We start from the raw sequence: 26285 nt of genomic DNA on the forward strand, positions 1-26285 counted from the left end.
GTCTGGCTCACACCCAGCCATACCTGGTCTAGCTTTGCTCGGGGAACATTCTGCTGATGATAGGTCAGGATGGAGTCTGCTCGCCCCTGCAAGACGGCTTCTGCGGCACTAAGAAAGAGAGCAGCCAGTCAAGAACAGCAAAGTGTCAGGCCAGACATACTTAGCAATTCCCTGGGTCCATAGGTTCAGAACTCCCAGCAAGGCTACCTCTGCCCGTTGGCCCCCTAGGGGAATGCCCAAGCCCCCTGGGCTCATCGTGGGACTCTCACAGGAGAGCTGGCACTGAACTTCCACCTGTTCTGCACAGATCTCAGGGCATCTGTCTGACAGGAAAACATCTGCCTTGCAATTTCCCCTTCCCCACCTCCAGTATTGTGCACTGTGCTGGGCTCTTCACTGGTTGCTGTGTGCTGCCCCAGAGGGATATAGCATGGGAGGGAGACACTTTGGGATATGCTAGGACTAGAATCCCATATTCTTTGCAAATGTGAAACAACACAAAATAAAAGCAAAAACTATAAAATGAAAACTCACTGTACAGCAGTGGCTCCCATCCCGCAGGGGGCTACACCCAGCTCCTTGCACTGGACTTTGTGACCTGGCGCACAAGGTCACCATGCTGCTCAGGTTTAGCCTGGCGATCCCTCTGCCATCATAACAGGAAGGGATGGAGGAGTGCAGACGGGCCAAATCTGAGTGAGTAGCATTGTGACCTAGCAGATGGTGTTGCAGCACCACTCACTCACATTTGGCCCAGCCACACCCCGGTCCTCATGATGGAGGGGCAGCCAGGCCAAACCTGAGCAGCGCTGTGACTGTGTGTGCCAGGTCTCACCCTAACCCTAAGCTGCTGCAATGGCGTGAGTGTGGGGTCAGGCTCCCTCTGTGCTCCCTTAGGGCCTCCCACTTCCCCTGGGGGCAAGACCTGGCCCCCTCCCACATGGATAAAACAGCACAAAGTTCCCAAAAAATAAAACAAAAAATTATAAAAAATAAAAAAATTTTCCTAGGACTCTAGCTATGACTTAAGTAGGCACTCTAAAGCTGTATGTTCCCCGAGAATCAGCAGCTGAGATACTGCAAAAGAATGAAGGGAGCAAGTTGAGGGCACTCAATAATCTGGACTGTTAGCACCCAGTGCCTCCCACTGCAATCTATTCTCCCAGGGCCCTTCCAGATCACACCACTAATCCATCTAACCAAGTACCCTGCCTCTGGCAGCAGCCAACACGTTTCAGTGTTCCTGTGACCCTTTATTATACATCTGGCCAAACACACTCCGTGGCTCCTGTTGCAGCTGGCAGCACTAGGGCACTACCAGGAGGCAGCTCGCATTTAAGATGAACTCTCTCCACCAGCACCTGACAACTATGCTAGGGAGAATGTGGATGGGGTGGGGGGAAGGTCATGCTAGGGGCAACCCAGGAAACCTCCAGTCCTCACCTTCTCCAGAGGCTGCAGTGCTAACTACAGCATGTAAGAGGCAGCTGTGGTAGACCACCCCAAGTGGCCAGAGCCAATGGGGAGGACTGGGGAAGACACAGGGGTTTACCGCTTACGTGTTAGCAAGGTGAGTGGTGAAGACATAAACAAACTGGGAAGGCTGCTTTCCGGTGCCACCACCTCCACTGCCCCCAGCATCGGGCCGCAGGCCAGGAGCAGCGCCATGTGGTGCATTGGAAGAACTGGTCTCATTCAGGCTCGGCAGCGGGTTGGACCCAGGACCAAGCTGCGGGGCTGTGGACATTGCAGGATCTGCTACATTACAGTCTGCAGAGGACACAGGAGAGAGCAGCTGTTACCAACAATCAGCGTAACACAGACTGCTGGGAAGCACCGTGCAGAATGCCAGAGCTAAACAGCACACACTGAATGTCTGGACTAAGGGCAATTACAGACTACGATGGATATAACAGAGGAGTTCTTGGGTTGGTGTAACAGAGGAGTTCAGGGCTGGAATAACAGGAGTCTGGGGGGTCAGGATTGAGGGGAACTGGCAAAGCTGCCTATGGTGTGGGGGAGCCTGGGGCTGGGATAGTGGGATCTGCACGCTGGGAATGAGAGGCACTGGCAGAGCTGTGTGTGTCGGGGAGGCCCAAGACTGAAGCAGCAGGGAGTCTGACAGTCAGGATTGTGGGGCAGTGCCAGAGGGCGTGTGAGGAGAGGATTCAGTGTCTTTAGCCCACACATTCTACCCTGGAGTTTATGCCCTGACAAATCACAGGAAAGAACAAAAATCACACGTGTTGGGGAGCAGGGCATCTCTCCTGCATCTTCCCTCCAGCAAGGCAGGGCTATGCATTCCCCCAACTTCCAGCAGATGGCAGCACACAGCAGGGATTTTTCTGGGCCTGGATGGCTACAGCCTCCCAGAGAGATGTGAGGAGCAGGGAGGGCTTAGTTCCGCCCCTTCATTTTCCCTCCTGGTGAGTGATTGGCCCCAAACACCCCTAGCCTTCCCCTTCCAGGGCCATTTCCACAGACACACTCAGGGAACACTGCACACTGGAGCAATAATAATTAATCACTATCAATTATTTAATACTCCTACTTAATATTAATAACAATTGTAATTAACAATACCACTTAGTGCTTTGCATTTGCACAGCGCCCTATGGACAGCTGGAGGGTAGTTAGTAGATATTCTGCATTAGCACTTCCACCTACAGAAAGCCCCCTTGAAGCCAGAGCCACACACATTCCCCCCCCCAGCCCTGAACTTGACTGGGAGTGCGAAGCTACTGCGCTTTCATGTGAACTACGAGGCTCTGGCATTAAATACAGGACAAGGCCGGAATGGGGGCAAGGCCAGGATTCACCCAGGGCTTCCTCTGCGCACTGTCCGGACTGTGTGTCTCTAAGCAAGACTCCCTAGAGTCTCCGGGCTGGGAGGGGAATCAGGCTCTTGTCTCTGTCATGGGGGCAGTCTGAGGAAGGCTCACTCCTCGCCAAGTCTTGGGGATCATGGTGCCTGAGTTGGTAAAACTATGCAGAACTGTTAAAATCCAGCCATTTTAAACAGGAAAATGGCCATTTGTTCTCCAGCTGGATGCTCTCTTGTCACACATGGCAGCATCCTGACAATCTGCTCATAGCCAGCCTCAGAAATAACAGTTGGTCTTACCATCACCTTTCACCCATGGATCACAGAGTGTTTTGTAAAGGGCAGGGCAGTATTATCCCTTTCTATTGAGACACAGAGGAGAAGTGACATGTCAAAGGTCACCCAGTGAATCTGTGGCAGAGCCAAGAAGAGAACCCAGTAGTCCTGACTCCCAGCCTAGTGCCCTGGGCTATCCTGCCTCAAACCCCAGTGATCTAAAGGGAGGAGCCTTGAACAACAACTTGCTGTAAGCCCTTGTCTGTTTGCACTGCACTGAGTCAGATGCAAGGGCAACTCTACAGCTCCTTGTATGCTTGTCCATTTTCTTTATACTGCCTGCCTGCCTTGCTCTGCACCCAGCTGGAGGCCTGCACAGCAGAGGGGAGGATCCTCTCTCTAGGGTGATGCAGAAATGCACATTTCCAACTGGCAACTTCCCTGCAACAAAGACAGCCAGACTCCCACACAACTTTATGAAACATTAACATGGAATGGAAGCCTTGAAAGAGGACAGTGAAACAGCCAAATAAGTTCAGTTACTGTGTGTTGTGCTGCAACATTGCAAGTGGCTAAAACATCCAATTCTTGAACAGTCTTTGCCATAAATAATGCAGGCAGAAGGCACAAGGCCAGAAGAGGAAGCTAGTGCACTACTAAGTCTTTGAGGCCTGCTGTGCTTTGCTGTCTTCACTTTCCTCTCCCTCAACCACATCTCTTCAGCCTCTTTGACTCCCTGGTGCAGGGAAGCCCACCAATGTGGCCTGTTAATTGCATCGTCCCACCCTGTAGTGTCTATATTAAAAGTTTTGAAGTCACTCCTGGAAACATCCTTGAAACTGAGCCTAGGTTGGCACAGTGGCCTTGGAGCATCCACAAATTCTCCATACAGGAGAATGCGTCCATCACCTATCCATTGCAGATGACGAAGCCAGCAACTGTGTTTAAGAATAGTGATTAGACTTGGCAGTTTTGCTTTCTCAGATACTTTGGTTTCTCACTTGATATTTAGAATATGATGAAGACAATGGGTGTGGAAAGTGTTTAGCCTACTCATGTCCACTGTAGGTGGTCCAAATCTTGCCACTATACAGCAGTGTAATCAAAGTGCACAGCTGGTAGACCCATACCTTGGTGTGGGTCTGGTGGCTGCCTTTCCAATGTGAGAATTAAGCTCATCATCTAGAGGTAGGTTATCCAGAACAGTTGATCCTAGATAGCAGAGATTGTGACAAATTCTAGCATGGTACTAGCTATTAAAACTTCTGGTGCAGTCCACACATGTGTACCATAATCATGGTCTTCTTTAGACCAATGATTAGTCCAAATTTGTCACAAGCTAGTGCAAAGCTACTATCAAGATGCTAAAGGTCCTCTTCACTGTGTGCAACAGTGCGCCATCAGCACAAAAAAGTTCCCTTATTAGCAGGTATTTGACTTTGCTGTTAGCTCTTATATGTGCAGTGTTGAAGTGTTTTCCATACACCCTCAGTGCTAGATGAGAAAGCATGACAAAGCAGCAGACAGAAGAATATATTGAAAAGTGTTAGTGCCAAAACACATCCCTGTGATACCACTGTGGATTACAAAGCAGTCAGCTTGATCATCATCATATTGGACTGTGGCCTTCATGCCATTGTGGAAGGATTGAATTAGACTGACGAGGACTGGGGGAAGGGGGGGGGAGACGCAACAAATTATCTTGCAATTGGAAAAGACCCATTCTGATGACCTGGTCAACAGCCTTTGTAAGATCTATGAAGGCCATGTAGAGAGGTTTTCCTTGTTCTTGACACTTTTCTTGTAGCTGCCTTAGTGAAGACTATGTGAATAGTTGATCTACTGACATGGAAGATACAGCGACTCTCTGAATATATGCATTCAACAAGAACTTGGAGTCTTTTGAGGCTGACCTTTGTTAATGCCTTACCAGCAATCCTACAGAAAGAGATTCCTCTGTAGTTGTTGCAATCACTCCATTCTCCTTTGTTTTTATACAGCATTATGATGTTGGCATCATTCATATCTTGCAATACCCCTCCTTCCCAGGCAAACAAGACATTGGGCAGATGTTTAAGTCTTATTCCAGTACTTCAGCTGGAATTCCTTCTTTTCCTGTAGCCCTTCCTGGTGCTAGGGAGGTGATTGCCTTTTCAAGCTCATTTATAAATGGTTCTATATCAAACTCTTTGATAGTCTGAAGCCTGGGGACTGCATTTAGCGCTGCTTCAGAAAGACTGGTTTCATGTGACTAAAGCTTGTGATACTGCATCTATTTGCTTCTGTTGATGAACACAGAATCATAGAATATCAGGGTTGGAAGGGACTTCAGGAGGTCATCTACTCCAATCCCCTGCTCAAAGCAGGACCAATCCCCAATTTTTGCCCCAGATCCCTAAATGGCCCCCTCAAGGATTGAACTCACAACCCTGGGTTTAGCAGGCCGATGCTCAAACCACTGAGCTATCCCTCCCCGCAAGGGATGATGAGACACGATGATGTCTCCATTAAGAGATTTGAGTGGGGCAGTCTTCCTGGCTGAAGATACTATTGCTTTCTTGATTCCATCATCCCCTTAGACCTCCATTCTCAAAGGACATTTGTATCTTTTCGCAGAGATAGAGCCAGTACGATTGAGCACGTTGCCTTATTGTTTGTTATAATGTGCTCTTGGCCATTCTGAGGTGAGCACATATTTCAGGAGAGGGGTTCATGTTGTAGTGGATATATGGCATGCATTTTGCTTCAATAACTGGAAGCATACTTCAGAGTATGTGGCAAACCAGTCTTTATCCTGTGCCGTCTTTTTACCGAAAGCTAGGGTTGCAGCTATGTGGATGGAGAAGATAACATGAGTCCCTTATGTCAAATTGGGAGCGTTGGTTGGAAAGGGTGTGGGGGAGGTGTTCATGTCTAAAAGTGTTTGGAGTTTTAAGAAATACAAACCATCATGAATATTGATCTAGGAAAAGCTCCTCTGTCATTTTAGGGGCAATTGCTCTGATTCACAAACTCTTAGCTTCACACTTTTCTTAATGACTTTACCATGTTCCATTTGCTGTGAGCAGAATTTTAAAAAACACAACTCTGGAGAAAAAGGGAAGCAAATGGAAAGATCCAGGGAAACAAATCTAGCTTTTTCTTCCAGTAGCTGGGGAACTTGTCTGTTGGGAAAGCCATTGGCAGGATGAAGAGGAATGAGAATGTGAAAGATGGACCCAAATGGACCTGACCTAGCTACCTCAAAAATATTTTCACTTCCACAGTTTGAAAATAGTTGAATTCAAGATGCAACAAATCAAAGGATTTTGCTGTTTCTGGAATGCAGGAGGGACCATCAGTTTGTTTACAACCCACCCCCCAGACAGACATGTCAGATCACTGTGCTATTTATTAGGCTGAGAGAAGTGCCTCAGCTTCCAGCTAAACACAAAGGGACACTCTTTTAACATATGAGATTCCAATGGGTGGGGAGGGAGGACCGAGACGGGGGAAAGAGGGAGCAGAGGCTTAAGAGTCACATGAAACCTATTGATAAAACGTCACCATCCCCCAGAGACTTACAATAAAAACCATCAGGGCCTCAGAGCAAGCTTTTAACTTGATTTAAAGCCTTGATCAGAAATTAAGTCAGTGTGCAGTGCACTCTGGTTAACTCAGCCCTGTCCAGATTCTTGGCAGGCCCTGAGCATTTCCCTTGATGCCAGAGCACAACCGCCTCCAGACAGGGTTGTAGTGACTCCAGAGTGGATGGTCCAACAGTACAGTGTGAACAGGGATCTAAATCTATGCAGGATGCACTCTCTGCAGCACAGTGCTCACGAAACATGATGAACTCTGTGCATGCCCACTGGCCTGCAAAACAGCACTGAAGCCAAGTCAGTGCCAGCCATGCACAAGAGCCCACCGTGGCCAGCCCACCTGTCATGTGGGTTGGTGGGGGGGGAATGTCCCCTCATGGAGATGGGTCCAAGAGGGCTGGGGGACTGATACAAGTCCCATATCACACATCGACTCCTCCTACTGCACACTGCATTCAACAATCCTCCAGCACTCCACCACCTAAACCATACTGCACAAAATCCACCTGCAGAGCACCACACCACACCTCCCTCACAATACACACACATTGTGTGCAATACCACAACCTTGCAGCATCAACACACGCCTCACCAAGTGCCCTATTAAGCCAGCAGACAGCTTCTTTTGGGAGCCTTTGGTTGCCATCGCTGCCTTCTCTGACGGACTCCAGAGCAGGAACTGGGCATGCAGTGATCTCGGGGCTGTTTGGGGAGGGGATACTCACTGTGTGTGCTGCTGATGGGTTTGTCGTCCTCCTCGCTGTCCGGGCCTGAGCACCATTCGTCCCCACTGTATGGCTGTTTCCTCTCCAGCACACACCGACGCTTGCTGCGGGGAGCCACCTCACCTGCAGTGGGAAAGTACCTGTCAGAAAGCAGGGAGTGCCACGGCACAGCCATGGACTGAGTAGGCTGGGACTCCGCCCCACCACCTCCTGGCACTTAGGGTCATGCTCGCAAAACCAGCCAGGAGAGTCCAAAGAACAGAGGGGAAGATGTACAAGGGTTCAGCTCCCTGTGATAGGCCTCACCCTGGCCTTGACAGCCAGCCTCAGTCTGCTTCCTGCACTAAACCACAGCAATCCCACCCAGCACGGAGCTATGTGGACTCCTGCCCAATGGCCGAACAGCCTGACTGTGGGTCAGAAGCCCTGCTATCCCCAAATAGCGCAGGACCTGCACCGAGTCTCCCTCCTGTAGTGCACAACTTGGAAGCAGCATTTCCATCTCTGCTCCGAGATCACTGGCTGAACTGTGATGTGCCTGCAGCAAAGCCCTGGTTGTGCTGTGGGTGAGGCCCTGCTAGCATGTCTTTGCAAAGAAGCATTTAGCAGTCAGAGCCCAGGCTGGGAGCCTGCTCCAGGACCCCTTCTCCAATGCAGTCATTCCTCACCTATGGGGGGATGGGATCACAGCCTGAGCTGGGTCCAAACAGCCACCAAGGAACTGTTTACAACAGCGTGAAATTGTTTGTCAGAGATCCAGAAGCTTTTGCTGGAGCCCCAGAACCATCCTAGAGCTGCGACCCAGACGTTAGCCAGGGGAGGCAAAGCTCCTGCTGGAGCACTGAGCGGGAAAGCTCAGTCAATACCAGCCGTCTCTGCCATTCACAAGAGCTCAGTCTGGTGCAACAGACTGACATGGGAGCTCATTAGAGGCCTGTCAACTCCCATCTCCCTGCTGGCTGCAGCAGGATTGTTCCCAACAGGGTTCCACCCAGAGGTTTGCCCAGTAGCGGAAATGTGCCAAGCAATGGGGCTCCTACCCTCCCTTTGGGAGGCGATTCCCCAGCCTGAGCCATCACACTGCCGGGCAGCTTTCCTGGCATCCAGCCCAAATTTTCCCCTCTCAGTCTCAGCCAAGTTCTTCTCCCTCATTGCTCCTGCACTAACTCCCCTCCCTGTATGGGGTTCACATTCCCCAGCTCTCCTCCCAGCCAGTCACAATGAGCGCTCTCCCTTGACATCTTGGTCTCAGCATTTAGACTCTCCTCAGAGGCCTGAATCTGCAGCTGTGGATGGTGACTGGCAGGGAGAGATGCACCACTGGTTTTCATACAAGAAAAATTACTAACCACCCCTTCCTGCCCCCAGAAAATGGCAACTAGTTCCAATCAGAGAAGAATTAAAGGAGAAGGCGTGGGGGGGGGGGGGGGCGGACCTAGGGATATGACTGCAAAAAAACAACCGTAGAAGCGCAGCTAGGCCAAAGCAACAGGCACATGCTGCACTGGGGCAGGAATGAAGCTTTTGCCCCAGAGATGGCTTCCTGCCCAATGAATTCAATGGTCTCTCAACAAGGCAACAGGCAGGAGAGAAGTGTGTCCCCCTCCCAGGGCTTTGTCATGTTCAGAACCTGGCCTGTTCTGTCCCACCATCATCAGAACATAAGAACAGCCATACTGGGTCAGACCAAGTCCATCTAGCCCAGCATCCTGTAATCTGACAATGGCTAGTGCCAGGTGCTTCAGAGGCACAGAATGAACAGAATAGGCAATTATCAAATGATCCATCCCCTTGTCATCCAGTCCCAGCTTCTGGGAATCAAAGGGTTAGGGATACCCAGAGCGTGGGGTTGTGACCCTGACCATCTTGGCTAATAGCCAGTTTTGGACCTATTCTCCATGAACGTATCTAATTCTTTTTTGAACCCAGTTATACTTTTGGCCTTCACAACATCCCTGGAAATCAGTTCCACAGGTGTCCAGGACCACCCAGCATGCAGGAGGGAAGAGTAACATACAGCAAGGATCAGCATGGCCAACCCAGCATCCATGTTTTTTGTGTTGTTGGGTTTTTTGCGGGGTGGGGAGCCTTGTATCCATGGCATGTGACCTGGAGAGAGAGGTCTGCACATATCTTTGCTAGTAAGCATCCTCGCCAATTGCCTCAGGATGAATCTCAGGCTGCAGCTCTATAAACACAAGCAGCTTGGAATAAGAGATACTTCATTATTATTTGAAAGGACTCCATATACCAAGGGCCTCACGAAATTCACGGCCATGAAAAACACGTCATGGACCGCAAAATCTGGTCTCCCCCCTGTCAAATATGGTCTTTTGTGTGCTTTTACCCTACACTATACAGATTTCACAGGGAAGACCAATGTTTCTCCAGCTGAGGGTCTGACCTAAAAAGTTGTTGCAGGAGGGTCGCAGTATTGCCACCCTTACTTCTGCGCTGCCTTCAGAGCTGGGTGGCCAGAGTGCGGCAGCTGTTGGCCGGGTGCCCAGCTCTGAAGGCAGCGCCCCGCCAGCAGCAGGGCAGAAGTAAGGGTGGCAACACCCTACTATGCAACTCATACTTCTGTGCTGCCGCCTTCAGAGCTGGGTGGCCGGAGAGCAGCAGCTGCTGACTGAGGCCCCTGCTCTGCAGGCAGCAGTGCAGAAGTAAGGGTGGCAATACTGTACCATGCTTACTTCTGCGCCGTTGCTGGCGGTTGCGCTCCCTTCAGAGTGGGCTCCCAGCCAGCTGCCGCCGCTCTCCAACTCAGCTCTGAAGGCAGCACCACCAGCAGCAGCAGCGCAGAAGTAAAGGCAGCAGAACCACAGCCCCCTACAATAATCTTGCGACCCCCCCCCAACTCCTTTTTGGGTCAGGACCCTAAATTACAACACTCTAACATTTCAAATTTAATAGCTGAAATAATAAAATTTATGATTTTAAAATCCTATGACTGTGAAATTGACCAAAATGGACTGTGAATTTGGTAGGGCCCTACATATACTCAAATGCTACTTGGCTCCTGCTGCGAGTGAGGGAAGGCTTTGGCACTAAGCCCAAGGTCGCGGGGCAGAGATTTCCAGGGGTGAAAATGGAAGGGAGGTTTAGGGCCCTTTGTGGGATTGGTGTCATAATACCCTGCCATTTTATGACATTTGTCACCTGAGGATCTCAAAGCACTTTGCAAGACTGGCTATTGTCCCCATTACCCAGAGGGATAGACCGAGGCTCAGAGAGGGGGGGAAAGACTTGCCTAAAGTCACACAGGGTGTCAGTGTCAGAGCCAGGAATAGAACACAGGAGTGGTGACTTCCAGTCGTCTGCTGTAACCCCCAAGACATCACTCCTTCACTGAACCTCTTACACAGAACAGTGTTTAGAGACCAGATTCAAGATAGACATCAGTGAGCTGTAGCTGAATTGGGAGGCCAAAGAATTTACATAGGAGATTTAGGCATTCTAGACTGAGTTATTTTAATAATTCACCTGTTAAACTCAATGCTACAATATACTGAGCCAAAAGCATAGTTGGATTCAATAAAGGATTTGAACATTTACATGGATAATGAGAACATCCCCATCCCATTAGCCAGGGCTATGAACTCTCACATTCCAGGGTATTAGCCAACCTCCCACTGTCACTGAGGAAGAAAACTTCCTTTTAGGCAGGACATAGTCTACAATGGTGTTTCTTGCACCTTCCTCTGAAGCAGCTGGCACTGGCTATGGTCAGGGACAAGACACTGGGCTGGATGCAGCTCTGGTCCAAGCCATCCTGCCAGCTTCTATGTTCCTGTAGAAAACTAAACAGATCTTTGATCATGAGACGTGCTGGAATATGGGCCAGGGCAGCAGTGCTACTCCTGGGAAGAGCAACTCCAGGCTACCAGGTGTAAAGATGGCCCCTAAGAAGAACCAAAGATACTGCCGGAGGTTCTCACTTTGCAACTCACAGGCAAAATGCCCCCATGTCTGCTGTAGTGAATGCCACATGCAGCCCTTTGGCACAGTGATCTGTAGGGCCCAACAGGCTGTGAGAGGCTGGTTAGAACAGGGAAGCCAATGGTCAGGAAGTGCTGACTAGGCCCTTTTCCAGAAACCATGTGATTTAACTCAGAAGTCATCCATTGCAAACAAAACCACTAACTCTCCAACAAACAACCCTCACACCAACTCCCTCTAACCACGGCTGGACAGAAACAAGACAGCTGCAAGGGCATCACAAATAGTCAGATCTTTCAGGTTTCAGAGGAACAGCCGTGTTAGTCTGTATTCGCAAAAAGAAAAGGAGTACTTGTGGCACCTTAGAGACTAACCAATTTATTTGAGCATGAGCTTTCGTGAGCTACAGTGATGAAGTGAGCTGTAGCTCACGAAAGCTCATGCTCAAACACATACCTAGCTAGATTACTTACTAAAAGTTCTAAGACTCCATTCCTGGTCTATCCCCTGCAGAAACCAGCATATAGAGAAACAAAGGGTCTGTGTGTCTCTCTATATGCTGGTTTCTGCAGGGGATAGACCAGGAATGGAGTCTTAGAACTTTTAGTAAGTAATCTAGCTAGGTATGTGTTAGATTATGATTTCTTTAAATGGCTGAGAAAAGAATTGTGCTGAATAGAATAACTATTTCTGTCTGTGTATCTTTTTTGTAACTTAAGGTTTTGCCTAGAGGGGTTCTCTATGTTTTTGAATCTAATTACCCTGTAAGATATCTACCATCCTGATTTTACAGGGGGGATTTCCTTATTTCTATTTACTTCTATTTTTATTAAAAGTCTTCTTGTAAGAAACTGAATGTTTTTTCATTGTTCTCAGATCCAAGGGTTTGGGTCTGTGGTCACCTATGCAAATTGGTGAGGCTTTTTATCCAACATTTCCCAGGAAAGGGGGGGTGCAAGTGTTGGGAGGATTGTTCATTGTTCTTAAGATCCAAGGGTCTGGGTCTGTAGTCACCTAGGCAAATTGGTGAGGCTTTTTACCAAACCTTGTCCAGGAAGTGGGGTGCAGGGTTTTGGGAAGTATTTTGGGGGGAAAGATGCGTCCAAACAGCTCTTCCCCAGTAACCAGTATTAGTTTGGTGGTGGTAGCGGCCAGTCCAAGGACAACGGGTGGAATATTTTGTACCTTGGGGAAGTTTTGACCTAAGCTGGTAAAGATAAGCTTAGGAGGTTTTTCATGCAGGTCCCCACATCTGTACCCTAGAGTTCAGAGTGGGGGAGGAACCTTGACACACGAAAGCTCATGCTCAAATAAATTGGTTAGTCTCTAAGGTGCCACAAGTACTCCTTTTCTTTTTAGTCAGATCTTTGGCAACAGCAATTAGACAATTAACAAAACCTGTCTCAGTTCTGTGCTTGGAAACTGCACTATCGGGATTTTCACCACAACTCCTGATGACATGCTGCAGCTCACTGGGGCCTCAGAAGCTAGTGCAAAACGGAGCCCAGTATGGGGTATGTAGGGTGTCTGGGGTGAGGCTGCCAAACAGTGCAATCCAAGCATTCCCCAGCAGAAGGTGCTGTGAGGAGTAGTGTAGGAACACAGGCCATGAGTGAGCTCACCGTTATTCTAGTCCACCTGAAAGGAGAGAGCAGCCCAATGGTGCAGGAACACAGGCTGAGTAGGGGAGCTCCTAGCTAGCCCACCAGGGCCACTGCAGGATCACAGGCTGCAGGAAAGGTTCTTAGCTGCTCCACACCCAGTTCCCACTAGGATGCGAGGGGCAGTTCAGAGAAAATCTTTCCAAGGCAAAGGTTTTTGAGCATTACCTTTCGATTCCGTGTCCAGTGAGGGGGTGCTGGCTTCCCGCTGCTCTCCTGAGTCCACTGAGATGCTTCGTTCCCGTTTCACTTTGCCCTTCAAAGACCCAAAGTTTGGGACAGCGTTCTGGCTGTTTTTCAGTCCAGAGTTGCCAGGAGAAATCTGATTGGCTTTGCTGCCATGATTTCCCGCCCCTACGCCCTTAGACCCCAGGTTGCAGGTGGGTCCTTGGCTCACATTATGGTGCTGAGACTGGGTGCTGCTGTTACCTGTCTTTCCATGATTGGTCAGTTTATTGTCAGGGTGCATTTGATTGGCTAAAACTTCTGGCAGCGACAGTGGAGGGAGCTCTAAGTCCCTGCTGCTGCTTCCCTTTGGTCAAAACACCTGCAAAAAGAGAAAGCAACCAATAAACCTCTGTGCCCCACATGCCTCCCCCACCACGAGTACCCGTGGGCCTCCCCGCAAGCCATCCAGGGTGCCCACAGCCCAAGTGCCTCCTCCCCTCCTTCTACTGAGGGTGCTTGCACCCCTTGCGCCTGTCCCCAACCCTGACGGAAAGTGCCTGCACCCACACCTACCACGATGAGTAAAGCCATGTGCGGATACAAAGTTTGTATCCATATCTGATCTGCAATCTGCAAACATGGTCCATGGGTATCCACATCCCTGCAGATTTGCAGGGTTCTAACTATTAGCAAAGCCCAGCATAGGGATGGACAAATGGGGGAGACTGGACACAAAATTCTACATTCTGGGTCATCCCATGACACCACCTCTTCACCCCCCAAAAATAAGTTTTGAAGGCCTTTTTGCCAGGACTAATGAGATTCACGGTAATATTTTCTAAGTTGCATATTTAAATGTTACATTGGGGACCCAGGAGATCACAGCTGTCACTGTGCTGCATATCTGGCTGTGTGGAACTTCAAGGTGGTAGGATAGAACCAGACTTCCCAAAGGCAAAAATCAGGCCCTGACCCCTTGAGCTAAAGGAGAAACTTCCTTTGCTAGAAGCAGTATAAGATCTATGACACACAGAAAAACAATTCCACCAAGTAGAGGCATGTACATATACACACCAATTCAGTATGTTATGAATAAAATGGGGCTATTTTCACTCAAAGCTTGTCCTCTCTTGAATGGAAGGACACCCAGCACAATTCTTCCACACTTTCAGACAGATGTGGACAAATTAGAGAAAGTCCAGAGGAGAGCAACAAAAATGATTAAAGGTTTCTAGAAAACATGCCCTACAAGGAAGGATTGGGGTGGGGGGGGTGGGGGGAGAGAGAGCTTTATTTAGTTTGGAAAAGAGAGGACTGAGAAGGGACATGATTAGAGTCTTCAAGTAGGTAACAGGTTGTTATAAAGATCAGGGTGATAAATTGCTCTCCTTAACCACTGAGGACAGGACAAACCACTGAGGACAGGGCAAGAAGCAATGGGTTTAAATTGCACCAAGGGAGATTTAGATTAGACATTAGGAAAAACTTTCTGTCAGGGTAGTTAAGCACTGTAACAAGTTACCTAGGGAGGCTGTGCATTCTCCATCATTGGAGGTTTTTAAGAGCAGGTTAGACAAACACCTGTCAGGGATGGTCTAGATAATACTTAGTCCTGCCTCAGTGCAGGGAACTGGACTAGACAACCTATCGAGGTCCCTTTCAGTCCTGCATTTCTAAGATTTTGCACGTGTTTCCCAGAGTACAGAACAACTTTGTACAGTGAACAGAAATACAGAGCCCTCAGGGCCTTAGCATCCCAAATTCTACTGCCCATTTCTCAGCCAGTCCCAGCTGTTGCTAGTACTGAAAGAGCCTTTCCGGTGCTTTGCAAAACACATGAGACATGGTGCCTACCAGTCAGCATGTGGTTCAACCTGATGGACAAGGTGTGACAACCCAGCCCACTGAGGGGAGGGATGCAGTGGGAGCAGGAGGTGAGAGGGGGCTGTTCTGAGCAGGAAATAATGAACAAGGCTGAGGGAAGGAGGGGATGGAGGCAGTGGGATGGATGGAGGAATGGGGGGCAGAGAGGTGAGAGACAGGCAGAAGTGAGAGCAGGCAGGGGAACCAGCCAGCCAAGCAACAGTCACTGCTCTTGTAGGGGGCAAAGGAGTAGCTTTAGCACCTGCTACAATGGCCTGAGACAGGGATGCTTGATGGATGGGGAAAGCTCCATACCAGCCAGAACTTCCAGCTGGATGTTGTGGTGCAGCATGGGGCTGCCAGGGATAATGGGGTGAGGTCTTCACCAAACCAGACCTTGGGCACAGTTCTCTAGATAGCCCCACAGGATGCTCAGAGGGAAGACGGGAGCAAAGGGCACATATGGAAGGCTGGGGAGCGGTGTGTGTGTGGGAGGGGTGTTTGTTCCGGAAATGCAGATTCAGCCTTTCAGCAGCATCTATTTGACTTAACGGAGGATTCTTCCCCCCACACACACACCCTCACCCCTTCGCTGGGGCTCTCCTGTGTCTCTGCCCTGGGATAAAGAGTCTTGCGGTGACTGGAATGAGATGCCAGCTATTTGCTGGGTCCATTATCTGCTCTGGGGAGCCACCGAGCACCACTCACAATTCAATGGGCTGCCTGGGCAGCTGCAGCCTGCATCCCTCATGGCTTGTCACTGTTCCCTGCATGCAACAAACAGCAGCTCACTTTAGCAGGGACCAATAACCCCAATGAGGCACACCAGCCATCCCAGCATAAATGCAGTACCACAATGGGAGGAGAGGAAAAGGCAGGTGCACTCAGAGTCACCTGGGCAGAGGCAGGGGAAGCAAGCATAGGGGAGCGGTGTCTTCCCCTGCCCTGTGCTCCTGACAAACCACCAGCAGTGTGAGATGGCTCCTGCACTTGAGAAAGGAACAGGTCAAAGTGTGTCCAAACTCTCCATGAGAAGTACCCTGCATGCTGTGCCAGGATCTTCCAGAGACATACCCCATGTCCCTCTGCTGTGTTGGCCCTAAAGATACAGACACTCCCCTTCACTCCCTTTTTACTTCCTGGGGGGACCCTCCAGCCAGCTGTTTGTGGAAGCTGCTGTGTTGTTCTCTGCATGTTCAGCTTTGTTAAACTCTACACCTTACAGATACCACCCTGCCTACAAAGGAGCTTCCTTCCGCACATAGGCAAAGAGATCATCCCACCACACCCAGGGTACCAGCCCTTCTGCCTGGGCTCTGCTGCATGATGCCAGACCGACCTATCCATACACTGAACACAGCTATTTCTGCCGGCCAGGGACCAGAAGCGCTGGGCACCAACCCAAACCCCAGGGCTCTAAATAGAACTCAGTCAGCTCAGCAGTGGGATGGATGCCCTTTCTGACCTGCTCAGAGTGGACCTGGGGACACGCAATGGGGAAAAGCCAAGTCCCACTCCACTGCAGCAGGATGTTGGACCTTGAACAAGATGCAACAGAGCAGCCAGTCTGCCTGCTGCAGATCTGTGCTGTCCAAGAGACAGCAACAGCCTCAGGGTCAGGTCAGCCAGGACCCGAACTCAGGCAACCTGCACCAGTTTCCCCATAACCCCTGCAAGTCCCATCACAGTGTTGTGCCTCAGTTTCCCCATCTGTAAAATGTGGGATCATAGCACCAAGCCAGATGGGACTCGGCGCACAGCAGAGAGAGGCCTGCAAGTGCACACAACCCACCCAAGCATTTCTAGTTAGTGAAGTGGGATCCCTCCTGCATCACTAGGCCTATCACTGCTTCCTAACTAGCAAGTCATTAGTGGCTCCCTCCTCCTCCTTATCCCCACACACCTAGCAGAGGGCTCTGCTTTAGCCTAGAGGAAGATGGTGAGCCATGGTGCTGATTAATTTTCACAGCACATAAGGGAGTAGCTAGCCCTTTAAGTGTCAGCCAGTCTCACTTGCTTGCTCTCTCTCTCTCTCTCTCTCTCTCTCTAGGGACCTATTAATAGCAGCTGGAAAGATCACATCACTCTCTGGATATTTATACCCCTCATTCCACACCAGGAGAGATTTATGTCAGTGCTGCTGTCCCAGTGCCTGGCCAATTGCTCTATCTAACTGCTTCCAGGGGGAGGGGAGCAGAACAGGGAAGGAGACACTGGGAGGATGAGCGAAGAGGAGGAGAAGGTCCATATGGTGCAAACTGCAGCATTAAGCACACAGGCTGCCTGCAGGGAGCCCTCAGCCCCTCTGGAAGCTGCTGTTGTTGCCAGACGGCATTCCAGAAAGCAAGCCCTGCAGCAGTTCCTGCTGCTGGCAGCCTGGAGCCTTTGCCTGCTGCTGTGAGATCCCAGAGAAGCCAGCAGTCTATGCAGCACATTGCACTACGGTCCTGAGGGTCACACACTTGACTTGAGGCTGGGGCTCCACTGGCAGGCAGAGAGATGATGCCATCCTTCCTCTCAGTAGCCATCCCCTCGTGCACAGTATGCAGGATGCTTTGAGATCAGCAGGGTGTCCGAAGTTTCACATAGACACAGCACCTCATTGAAATGGATCTCAAAGTGCTTCACCAAGTACACTCCCAGCAGCACCAGGATGCTGCCAGTTCAGGGAGGTGGGAGAGCACAGTACTGTATGTGTCAGTGATGGGGGAATCGTGGCCAAGGACTGGAGTGTAAACTCCTACTCCTAGGAAATGTGCCTAGGCTAGGGGACAGTTAATGACCATCCAGGGCAGACAAGAGGGCCTTGGGTTTAAGGCTGAGTACACAAATCACATCCACCAGCTAAACTGCTTGTACTTTACTTGTACTTGGGGTCTGAGTCAGCCTTGCCAGAACCCAAACCCATGAGTTCTAGAGAGTCTAGGTACTTGAGAACCACCAACCATCCCATCCAGGCAGGCTTGAAAGTCCCTAGAGACAAGACAAGGAACACATCAAACTGGGAGATTCTCTCATAAAAGTCCCAATGCTTGGAACATTTCCATTGTCCATGGGTGACAAAATCAGTGAGCAGACTGACTTGATCGCTATGGATTCTGCTGACAGGCTCCACAGGGGCTGGGGCCTGTGCTGCCAGCCCAAGGGCACAGCTGGCTAGAGAAATGCCCACTGTTCTCACTGCAGTCATTAACCCTCTGGCTGCCCCTCTGAACTGCACAGCACCAGGACAGTGCACTCGTGATCTGGGCAAGAGTCATCTCTGCCAAGCACAGAAAAAAGGTAGACAGAGCCGCTTGCAAAGAATAGAGACACAGCACAACTACATCAGCACCATCACAGTGGTTACAGGGCTTCTGTGGGCGATGCAGTGACCCTGCCATACAGACAGCACTTTTAGCAATAATAAATCATTAACATAGTGAAGGGGAAAAGTAATGTTTAAATGAAAAAGTTAACAAAAACTGTTTACATCCTGTATGCACAACAGAGATCCACATATCATGCCCCCCCTCTCCCCTGTAGAGGCACTCCAGCCAGGCACAGACAAAGACATTCCCCACAGACAGTGTCCATACCGTACTAAGAAAAGGAGTACTTGTGGCACCTTAGAGACTAACCAATTTATTTGAGCATGAGCTTTCGTGAGATCACACAGAGATCATAAAACAATACCTCCTCCCACCCCACTGTCCTGCTGGTAATAGCTTATCTAAAGTGATCATCAAGTTGGGCCATTTCCAGCACAAATCCTGGTTTTCTCACCCCCCCACCCCCATACACACACAAACTCACTCTCCTGCTGGTAACAGCTCATCCAAAGTGACCACTCTCCCTACAATGTGCATGGTAATCAAGGTGGGCCATGTCCAGCACAAATCCAGGCTCTCTCACACACACCCCCTTTTTTTCCGGGGGGGGACACACACACAAACTCACTCTCCTGCTGGCAATAGCTCATCCAAACTGACCACTCTCCAAGTTTAAATCCAAGTTTAACCAGAACGTCTGGGGGGAGGGGGAGGGGGATAGGAAAAAACAAGGGGAAATAGGCTACCTTGCATAATGACTTAGCCACTCCCAGTCTCTATTTAAGCCTAAATTAATAGTATCCAATTTGCAAATGAATTCCAATTCAGCAGTTTCTCGCTGGAGTCTGGATTTGAAGTTTTTTTGTTTTAAGATAGCGACCTTCATGTCTGTGATTGCGTGACCAGAGAGATTGAAGTGTTCTCTGACTGGTTTATGAATGTTATAATTCTAGACATCTGATTTGTGTCCATTTATTCTTTTACGTAGAGACTGTCCAGTTTGACCAATGAGTGAGTTTGTGGGGGGGGGGGGGGGTGGAGGGTGAGAAAACCTGGATTTGTGCTGGAAATGGCCCAACTTGATGATCACTTTAGATAAGCTATTACCAGCAGGACAGTGGAGTGGGAGGAGGTATTGTTTTATGATCTCTGTGTGTATATAAAGTCTGCTGCAGTTTCCACGGTATGCATCAGATGAAGTGAGCTGTAGCTCACGAAAGCTCATGCTCAAATAAATTGGTTAGTCTCTAAGGTGCCACAAGTACTCCTTTTCTTTTTGCGAATACAGACTAACACAGCTGTTACTCTGAAACCTGTCATACTGTACTAAGACACAGAAATTGTCTAAGCAGTAGCCATGGTTTCCTTCCGAGTCTCCCACAACTTGGACTGTGTGCTTGGAGGGGACCTATCTGCCGTGTTTGGCAGAGGAGTTAGAGAAGACTCTGTTTTCTGCTGTTTATTAGGCCATGCTGTCTTTGGGGCTGGGTTCTCTCTGATCTCACTGGCACTGAGAGGCCTTTGGATATGAAGTGCCCTGTAAATAAGATTTCTCCAGAGCAGAATCCTGGTTCCTCCCAGCCTAGCTCCATTCTAGGGCAATTAGCAAAGCCCCTTCCGGGCCATGCCTAAACTTGGAAAATAGGTCATATTTAGAAACAGGTTAGCTAACGTGTTAACATTAGTGTAGACTAGGCTGGAACAACCCTGGGGGGGCTAGTGACCACCATTGCCAGTGAGCTGCCCCTATTTGCCTAGTCAAGCCATAGCTTCAGAAGATTTCTCTTTAGATCAGGCATTTGTCTCAGTTCTCTCCCTCTTAGTTACATAATCAGGTGAGTTTGGTGCTCATGAAAGGTTATCACCATCTCCCTCAGCCAAACACAGTACAGATAGCCACACAGCTCTCTGTCGCCTCCTCAATCCTGAACAGCAGCCCCCCTACCAATTCCAGCCCTGGGCTCCCCACACACCACTCTGTCAGTGCCCCTCAATACCAATCAGCAACCCCTGTTATTTCAGCCCCTGGCTCCTCCTTCCCTCAACACTGCCAATCCTGACTCAAGCCCCCCTGATAATCCAGGGTTTCTCTGGGGAGGTTCTCCTACTTACATTCTAACTAAATCTGGCCTCTCTTAGTTTGAGAGATCCAACAGAATTGCAGCCAGAAGTGACTGCTTGCAAGTTTTTACAGTGCCTTAGGCAGTAGCAACAGTTGCATCCTGTTGAAGATACATAGAGAGATAAGCCCCTTCCCCCATCAGTCTCTCTGCAGTGAGATGATGGACTTCTTGGTAAAGGGGCAGATGAGAAGCTTAGGAAAATTGTCCAGAAGACATGTCAAAATCCGGGCCATGGAAGATCCATTGAGAAGTGCCTAAATGGACCCAGGGTGACAAATGACCCAAAATATTCCTAGAGAGCACACATCAAAGAACGAGCCTGCATAGAAATGTGGCTCCCTTGACAACTAGTGACAAGACAGCAGGTTTAGCAGACACCTTACCCCTACCTGGCAGCTTTAAAGACATCAGCAACTTTTCATTCCTAGTTGTTAAAGCAAGGAGCCAGGACTCCTGGGTTCTATTCCTTGCTCTGCCACTGTCTCGTTGAGTGACCTTGACTAAGACACTTCACGTCTATGTGCCTCAGTGTCGCCATCAGTAAATGGAGATGATAACCTAGTGTGCTAAGGGATAAGTGAAGCTTAATAAATGCCTCTACAGCCTTTTGAGATGCTAAATGCAAAACATTGCAGGCAAGTATTTGGTGCTCTGCACATTCAACAAGCCGCAGATTTAAATCAAAAGACCTTTAGACAGGAAAAAAAAATAAGCTGGTTTCAATAAGTCTCCTGCAGTCTCAGTCTGATCGATGGAGGAGGAGGAAACTCCAGGCTGAGGAGTGAACCTGACACAGTCACAGTCCCGGAATTGCTAGCTGATATTTCAAGCAACTTGAAACCCTGGTGCATTCTCGGAGGAGTTTCTGGTGAATCATGCTCCTGCTCAAACTGAAAGGATGATAACACACAGATTCCTGACGCAGCCACAAGAACGCAGAGGCTCCCCTACCCCCTGCCTCCAGAAGGAGCAGGGAAGCCACCCAGCAGCCAATCCGCCTGCCCTGCTACTTCCACATTTGAGTGCAGACTGACAACACTGCAGTGCAATCCTTCAGTCACACCAGCCAGCAAGAGGGGAGTGCACGGCACACTGACAGAGCAACAGCGAGAAAGGAAGCAGGGAAAACCAGAATCAAGACAATTAGAGAAGGAAGGAGATTGACCATGTCAGTGACACCTCTCTACCTGTCAGCAAGGAGACACTTGGTCAAGAACTCATAACAGGCCAAAGTAAATCCGGAGTTACATGGGCACAGGTGAAACCAGAATTGGGCTCTCTATGTGCTGTGCTGTCATGCCCCACAGAATGACAATGCCCAATGAGTGCACACATGGAGAGATAACAAGGAGTCCCGGTGGCACCTTAAAGACTAACAGATTTATTCAGAGAGTTCCACAGACTGATTGTGTGCTGTGTAAAAAAGTACATCCATTTTAAATGTGCTACCTTATCAATATCACTGATGTCCTTCATTCCTATATCACAAGGCAAGGGGAATAGAAGAGACTGACCTTCCTTCACTATCCATTCATTCTTAAATCTGACAGAATAATGAAGTGTATTGGACTCACAAGCTCTATAGCAGGATTTAAACAGCCCTTCAGAAAGAACTTAATGTTCTGTTGGATCCTACAGGTTTTTAAGAGTAATTTTGACAGAATCCTATTACACCCATCAGGGCTTTTTCAAAGGGCAGGAACAATACTTTACTTTTCCACAGTGTTATTTGGCCAAGGATCTCAAACCATTTTAAAAGGGATGAACACTCAAACTTCCTCTTCCATCCCCTGCCTAGGGATACATATCCCCCACATTATAGATTTGGAAACCAAGGCCCAGACAAACTGACAGATTTGTCTAAGAACAGAGGGAATCAGGACAGAGAAGGGACAGAACCTCCCCCTAAATACTGCTTTGCACCTTCCCCATTTCACTGCAGGTTGCTCATGCCATTTGCCCCCAGCAATGGCCAGTCAGCAAAGGAAGCTTCCCCTCTGTGGTTCTGTGACTATAGGAAATGCTACTTCCGAGCTAGAGCATGGCTCTGACCACCAGGCAGGCAGCTCCCCTTCCTAGTGATTCCCGAAATCAGTTACCTGGTTTGCTCATTGCCTTGGGGTCTCAGCCCATTTGGCAAATCCTCCCTAGCCACCCCACACATGTAAGATGTATAGGGAAGAGTCAGTGCTCCATGCTGTTCTCACACACATTGCCCAGCTATTCAATGGGACTTTTGCAGGCGGTCATGCAGAGATCAGACAACCTGATTCCCAAAAGGAAGGAGAAGCCAGTAAGAAAGCTGTAGTGGTCCCGTTGTCCCATGTATGAGATGCTGCAGCTACCCACTTCCCAGCACTACAGGCATGCAGTGATAGGGAGCTCAGGCAAAAAAGCCATGAATATCTAAGGCACTTGCTGGCTATTCAGGCCTGGGGAGCTTTGATTTCCTTTGAGGCAGGAGCTCTCCCGCACTGTGTGTCGGAACAGGCCAGAGTCACAAGCTGCTGTTGGGAGCCAGCTGCCCATTCCCAGCATCTGGTAAACATCTCAGAGCTCTTAGGTTGCAAGGGGAGGTACTGGCACGGCTCAGTCAGAGCTGGGCCTCGCAGAGAACAGAGCACCAGCATGGCTGGGCTCAGGCAGAGCAGGTCCTGGTAGGGGAAATACTCATGAACATTAACCACCTTTCCACCCCCGCCCCCCCGCAAAGTGCCCAATGAACATTCCCAGCCCCAGATCCTGTTACTCAGAATCTCCTGAGAACTCATCCTTCCCCCAGCACCCTATTCTGCTACCCAAAAAATCCCAGGACCTCAGCCTAGTCCTCATTCTCTGTTACTTAGACAATTCCACGGGACCCCCTGAGTCGCCATGACATGCAGCTCCTTAGTGGGGGCAAGAGCACTGATGAGAGCTGGACTGCAGCATGTAAGGGGAAAGCTGCAGATTCCCTATTTGAACCACTCTCCCATGTGACGTTGCCAGCCCTGGCGCAGCCCTGCAGTCCAGCCCCCCTTTGCCCAGCCACTACATAAGATAACAGGGTCCCCTTATGCAATTCTCACCATGCTTGTGTACTGATGTCTTTGCTGCCACTGGAGCAGTGACCTGCTGTGGAATTCTGCAGCCTCTGGCTTTTGCTCTGGGTGTGGACCTCTGCCCCCACCCCCCCACTCTTAACCATCCCAAGGGTGCAGTGCTCTTGGGCAAGACCTTGAAACCCCAGCTCATCACTGCTCTCCCATGGGTGCTATGTGAGAGCCAAGGCTGGGCTTCGTCTGTGTGCCATGCACATGCCTGATGCACCCACCTCTGGGGTGGAGTGTGTTTCAGCAGGCCGCATATAGAGTTTATGAAACATTTTGGGATCCTTCAGAATTAAACAAAATACTATGATCCTGGGACTCCACGGAGTGGCCAGTGAGAGGGGCCACAGGCAGGAGAAGGCAGGGCAGATTCCCATGCAGAGGGCGGGCATCAGGAGCAGTCTGCAGACCCATATTTTTACCAGGATCAGGATCCAGGCCTGGATGCTGGTAGGCCACTAATACTGCCAACTCCCTACCTGTTGCTTTAACACCTTAACCACTGTCCCTTTGTGTGGCAGCAATGTTCTTTCTACATGCCCATTGTGCACTGGCCCTTGAAAGCATGAGTGCTCCCATTCTGAAAGGGAGCACCACAGGTGCTTTTACACACATTTACCAGCTGCAGCTGGGCAGGCCAAAGGATTAGTCTTTGGGGGAAGAAATTCCAGCTAGAGAGCAGGAAGGGCAGCTGCGAAGAGCAGGTCCTGGGGTGTGGAGCCTCTAGATCTAAACCCAATAGGAGAATGGAAGCCATTACCATCTCCTAGCTATCTGGTGCCCTCTGTTCAAACATACCATGTGATGGGTTGTTCACCCCACACCAGAAAGGAAGGGGTTAAAAGCAGCATAGGGAAGCAGTGCAGGGATCAGCCAATCGGAGAGAGGCTGCAGAGAGCAGTCAATCAATGCCCAGTGGGCTCACATAAAAGAGAGCTGCAGGGACAGAGACAGTCAGCTGCTGCAGGGAGCCTAAGGAGTAAGAACTGTGTTCCCAGTGGGCTGCAGGAAGGGTAGCACCTTGGACAGAGCAGTTGCTGGCAGGGACTGAGGGAGCGTCTGGCTGGCTGAAAGCCCTGAGGAGAGGGTGAAGAAGGTGCTGGTGGCACAGGGAAGTGGCCCAGGGAATAGAAGCAACATTGAGTGAGGCAGCAGGAGGCTGCTATCTACAAGGTCCCTGGGTTGGGACCCAGAGTACTGAATGGGCTTGGGTCACCCCCCTCACCTGCCACTGGGGAAGTGGCTGGACTGTTGAACTAAGATACTTCTCCCTCCCTCCCTCCCACGGCCCCAACCCCGGAAGTGTGAAGAAACAGATGGTGATACAGCTGGAGGGCTGAATCATGAAGAGAATGCTTCGGTAATTGGACTGAGCCTGGTTTGCAAGTGGAGACAACGATGGGAGAGGCACCACCTGGAGAGGGCACACTGGCTGGAGGAGCTAATCCCTGTAACAGACAGCAGGAGGCACCGCTCCGGTGAGTGGACTTTGTCACACAGCACTTGGCACTAACTGATCCTTTTCAGCAGAGATGGCAATGACTGAATGTGCCACGGTGCTCTGAGTCCTAAAGGGGGCCTGTTGAGGGCAGAGGAAGTTCCTCCTCTCCACATCCCTCACCTGCAGGCCCCCCAGTACCAGGCAAGGAATGGGGAAAAGCCTGGGCATTTTGTGACAAGGCTATGCACTGCCAAGGATGGGATGAGAAAGACGGCAATGGAGAGGCCCTCCCAGTCCAGCTGCTCGAGGTTCGGCCAGGCCAGGTGTTGCCAAGACAGTGTAGGCCTGTGGTGCCCAGCAGGTGTCTGCACTGCATGAGAAGGGAGTGCTGGCCTCCCCATCATCCCGGAAGGCTCCTGCCCTCAGCAAATCCACCCCCTCCCAATTCCCCTCTCCCCACAAGATCACACCTGGCTCCCTATTCAAGAGGAGCGCCATCCAGTACTTCACTCCCCATGCCAAAGGCTGAACGAACGAACAAACAAACATCCGGTACCCGGCACCATGCCCTGCAGGCCCTATATAGCCACGTGGCTTTCCAAAGGAGTCCCTGGGTATCTCAGACAGCAGGCCTCTGTACAATACAACACCAACAGCCTGTATCACAGGCACCACAGCTATCTCTTAGTGCCAGCAGCTCAAGGGTGAATGCGATTTTAGCCCAGGCTGCTCACCTGATTTGGGAGGTCAGGGAGGAACCAGTCTACACACTTCACCTTGAATGGTCCCTTGAAATGTGTGTTAACTACTTATGCTAAACAATCTGTTCCACTTTGTAATTTGCAATGACACTCTCGTCTCCCAGACCTGAAGAAGAGCTCTGTGTGAGCTCAGAAGCTTGTCTCTCTCACCAATAGAAGTTGGCCCAATAAAAGATAATACCTCACCCACCTGGTCTCTCTAGATTCTCCTAGAGGCAGCTCTGACTGAATCACCAGCAGCAGCCAATGGGGTGGGTCATCTGCTTTATAAGTGAACTTGCTTCCTCAGGTTTCAGAGTAGCAGCTGTATTAGTTTGTATCCGCAAAAAGAAAAGGAGTACTTGTGGCACCTTAGAGACTAACCAATTTATTTGAGCATAAGGTTTTGTGAGCTACAGCTCACTTCATCGGATGCACGAAATGAGCTGTAGCTCACAAAACCTTATGCTCAAATAAATTGGTTAGTCTCTAAGGTGCCACAAGTACTCCTTTTCTTCTTGCTTCCGCAGTGTCTCCTTCTAAA

General features: G+C 49.8%; 1 protein-coding gene across 6 annotated transcripts in view; it reads right to left on the reverse strand.

Moving 5' to 3' along the window:
• Window positions 1-26285, reverse strand: part of BCL9L (BCL9 like) — a 170723-nt gene that overhangs the window by 13081 nt on the left and 131357 nt on the right. For all 6 annotated transcript variants that reach the window (XM_075122192.1, XM_075122191.1, XM_075122190.1 and 3 more), the window contains 4 exons: window positions 13175-13553; window positions 7407-7529; window positions 1560-1770; window positions 24-108 (listed from right to left, as the gene is read on the reverse strand). In XM_075122192.1, the coding sequence (XP_074978293.1) occupies window positions 24-108; window positions 1560-1770; window positions 7407-7529; window positions 13175-13475 (720 nt within the window). In that variant the 5' untranslated portion in view covers window positions 13476-13553. The remainder of the gene's footprint in view (window positions 1-23; window positions 109-1559; window positions 1771-7406; window positions 7530-13174; window positions 13554-26285) is intronic.

Source organism: Caretta caretta, chromosome 22 (genome assembly GCF_965140235.1).
Source record: "Caretta caretta isolate rCarCar2 chromosome 22, rCarCar1.hap1, whole genome shotgun sequence".
Classification (NCBI taxonomy): Eukaryota; Metazoa; Chordata; order Testudines; family Cheloniidae; genus Caretta; species Caretta caretta.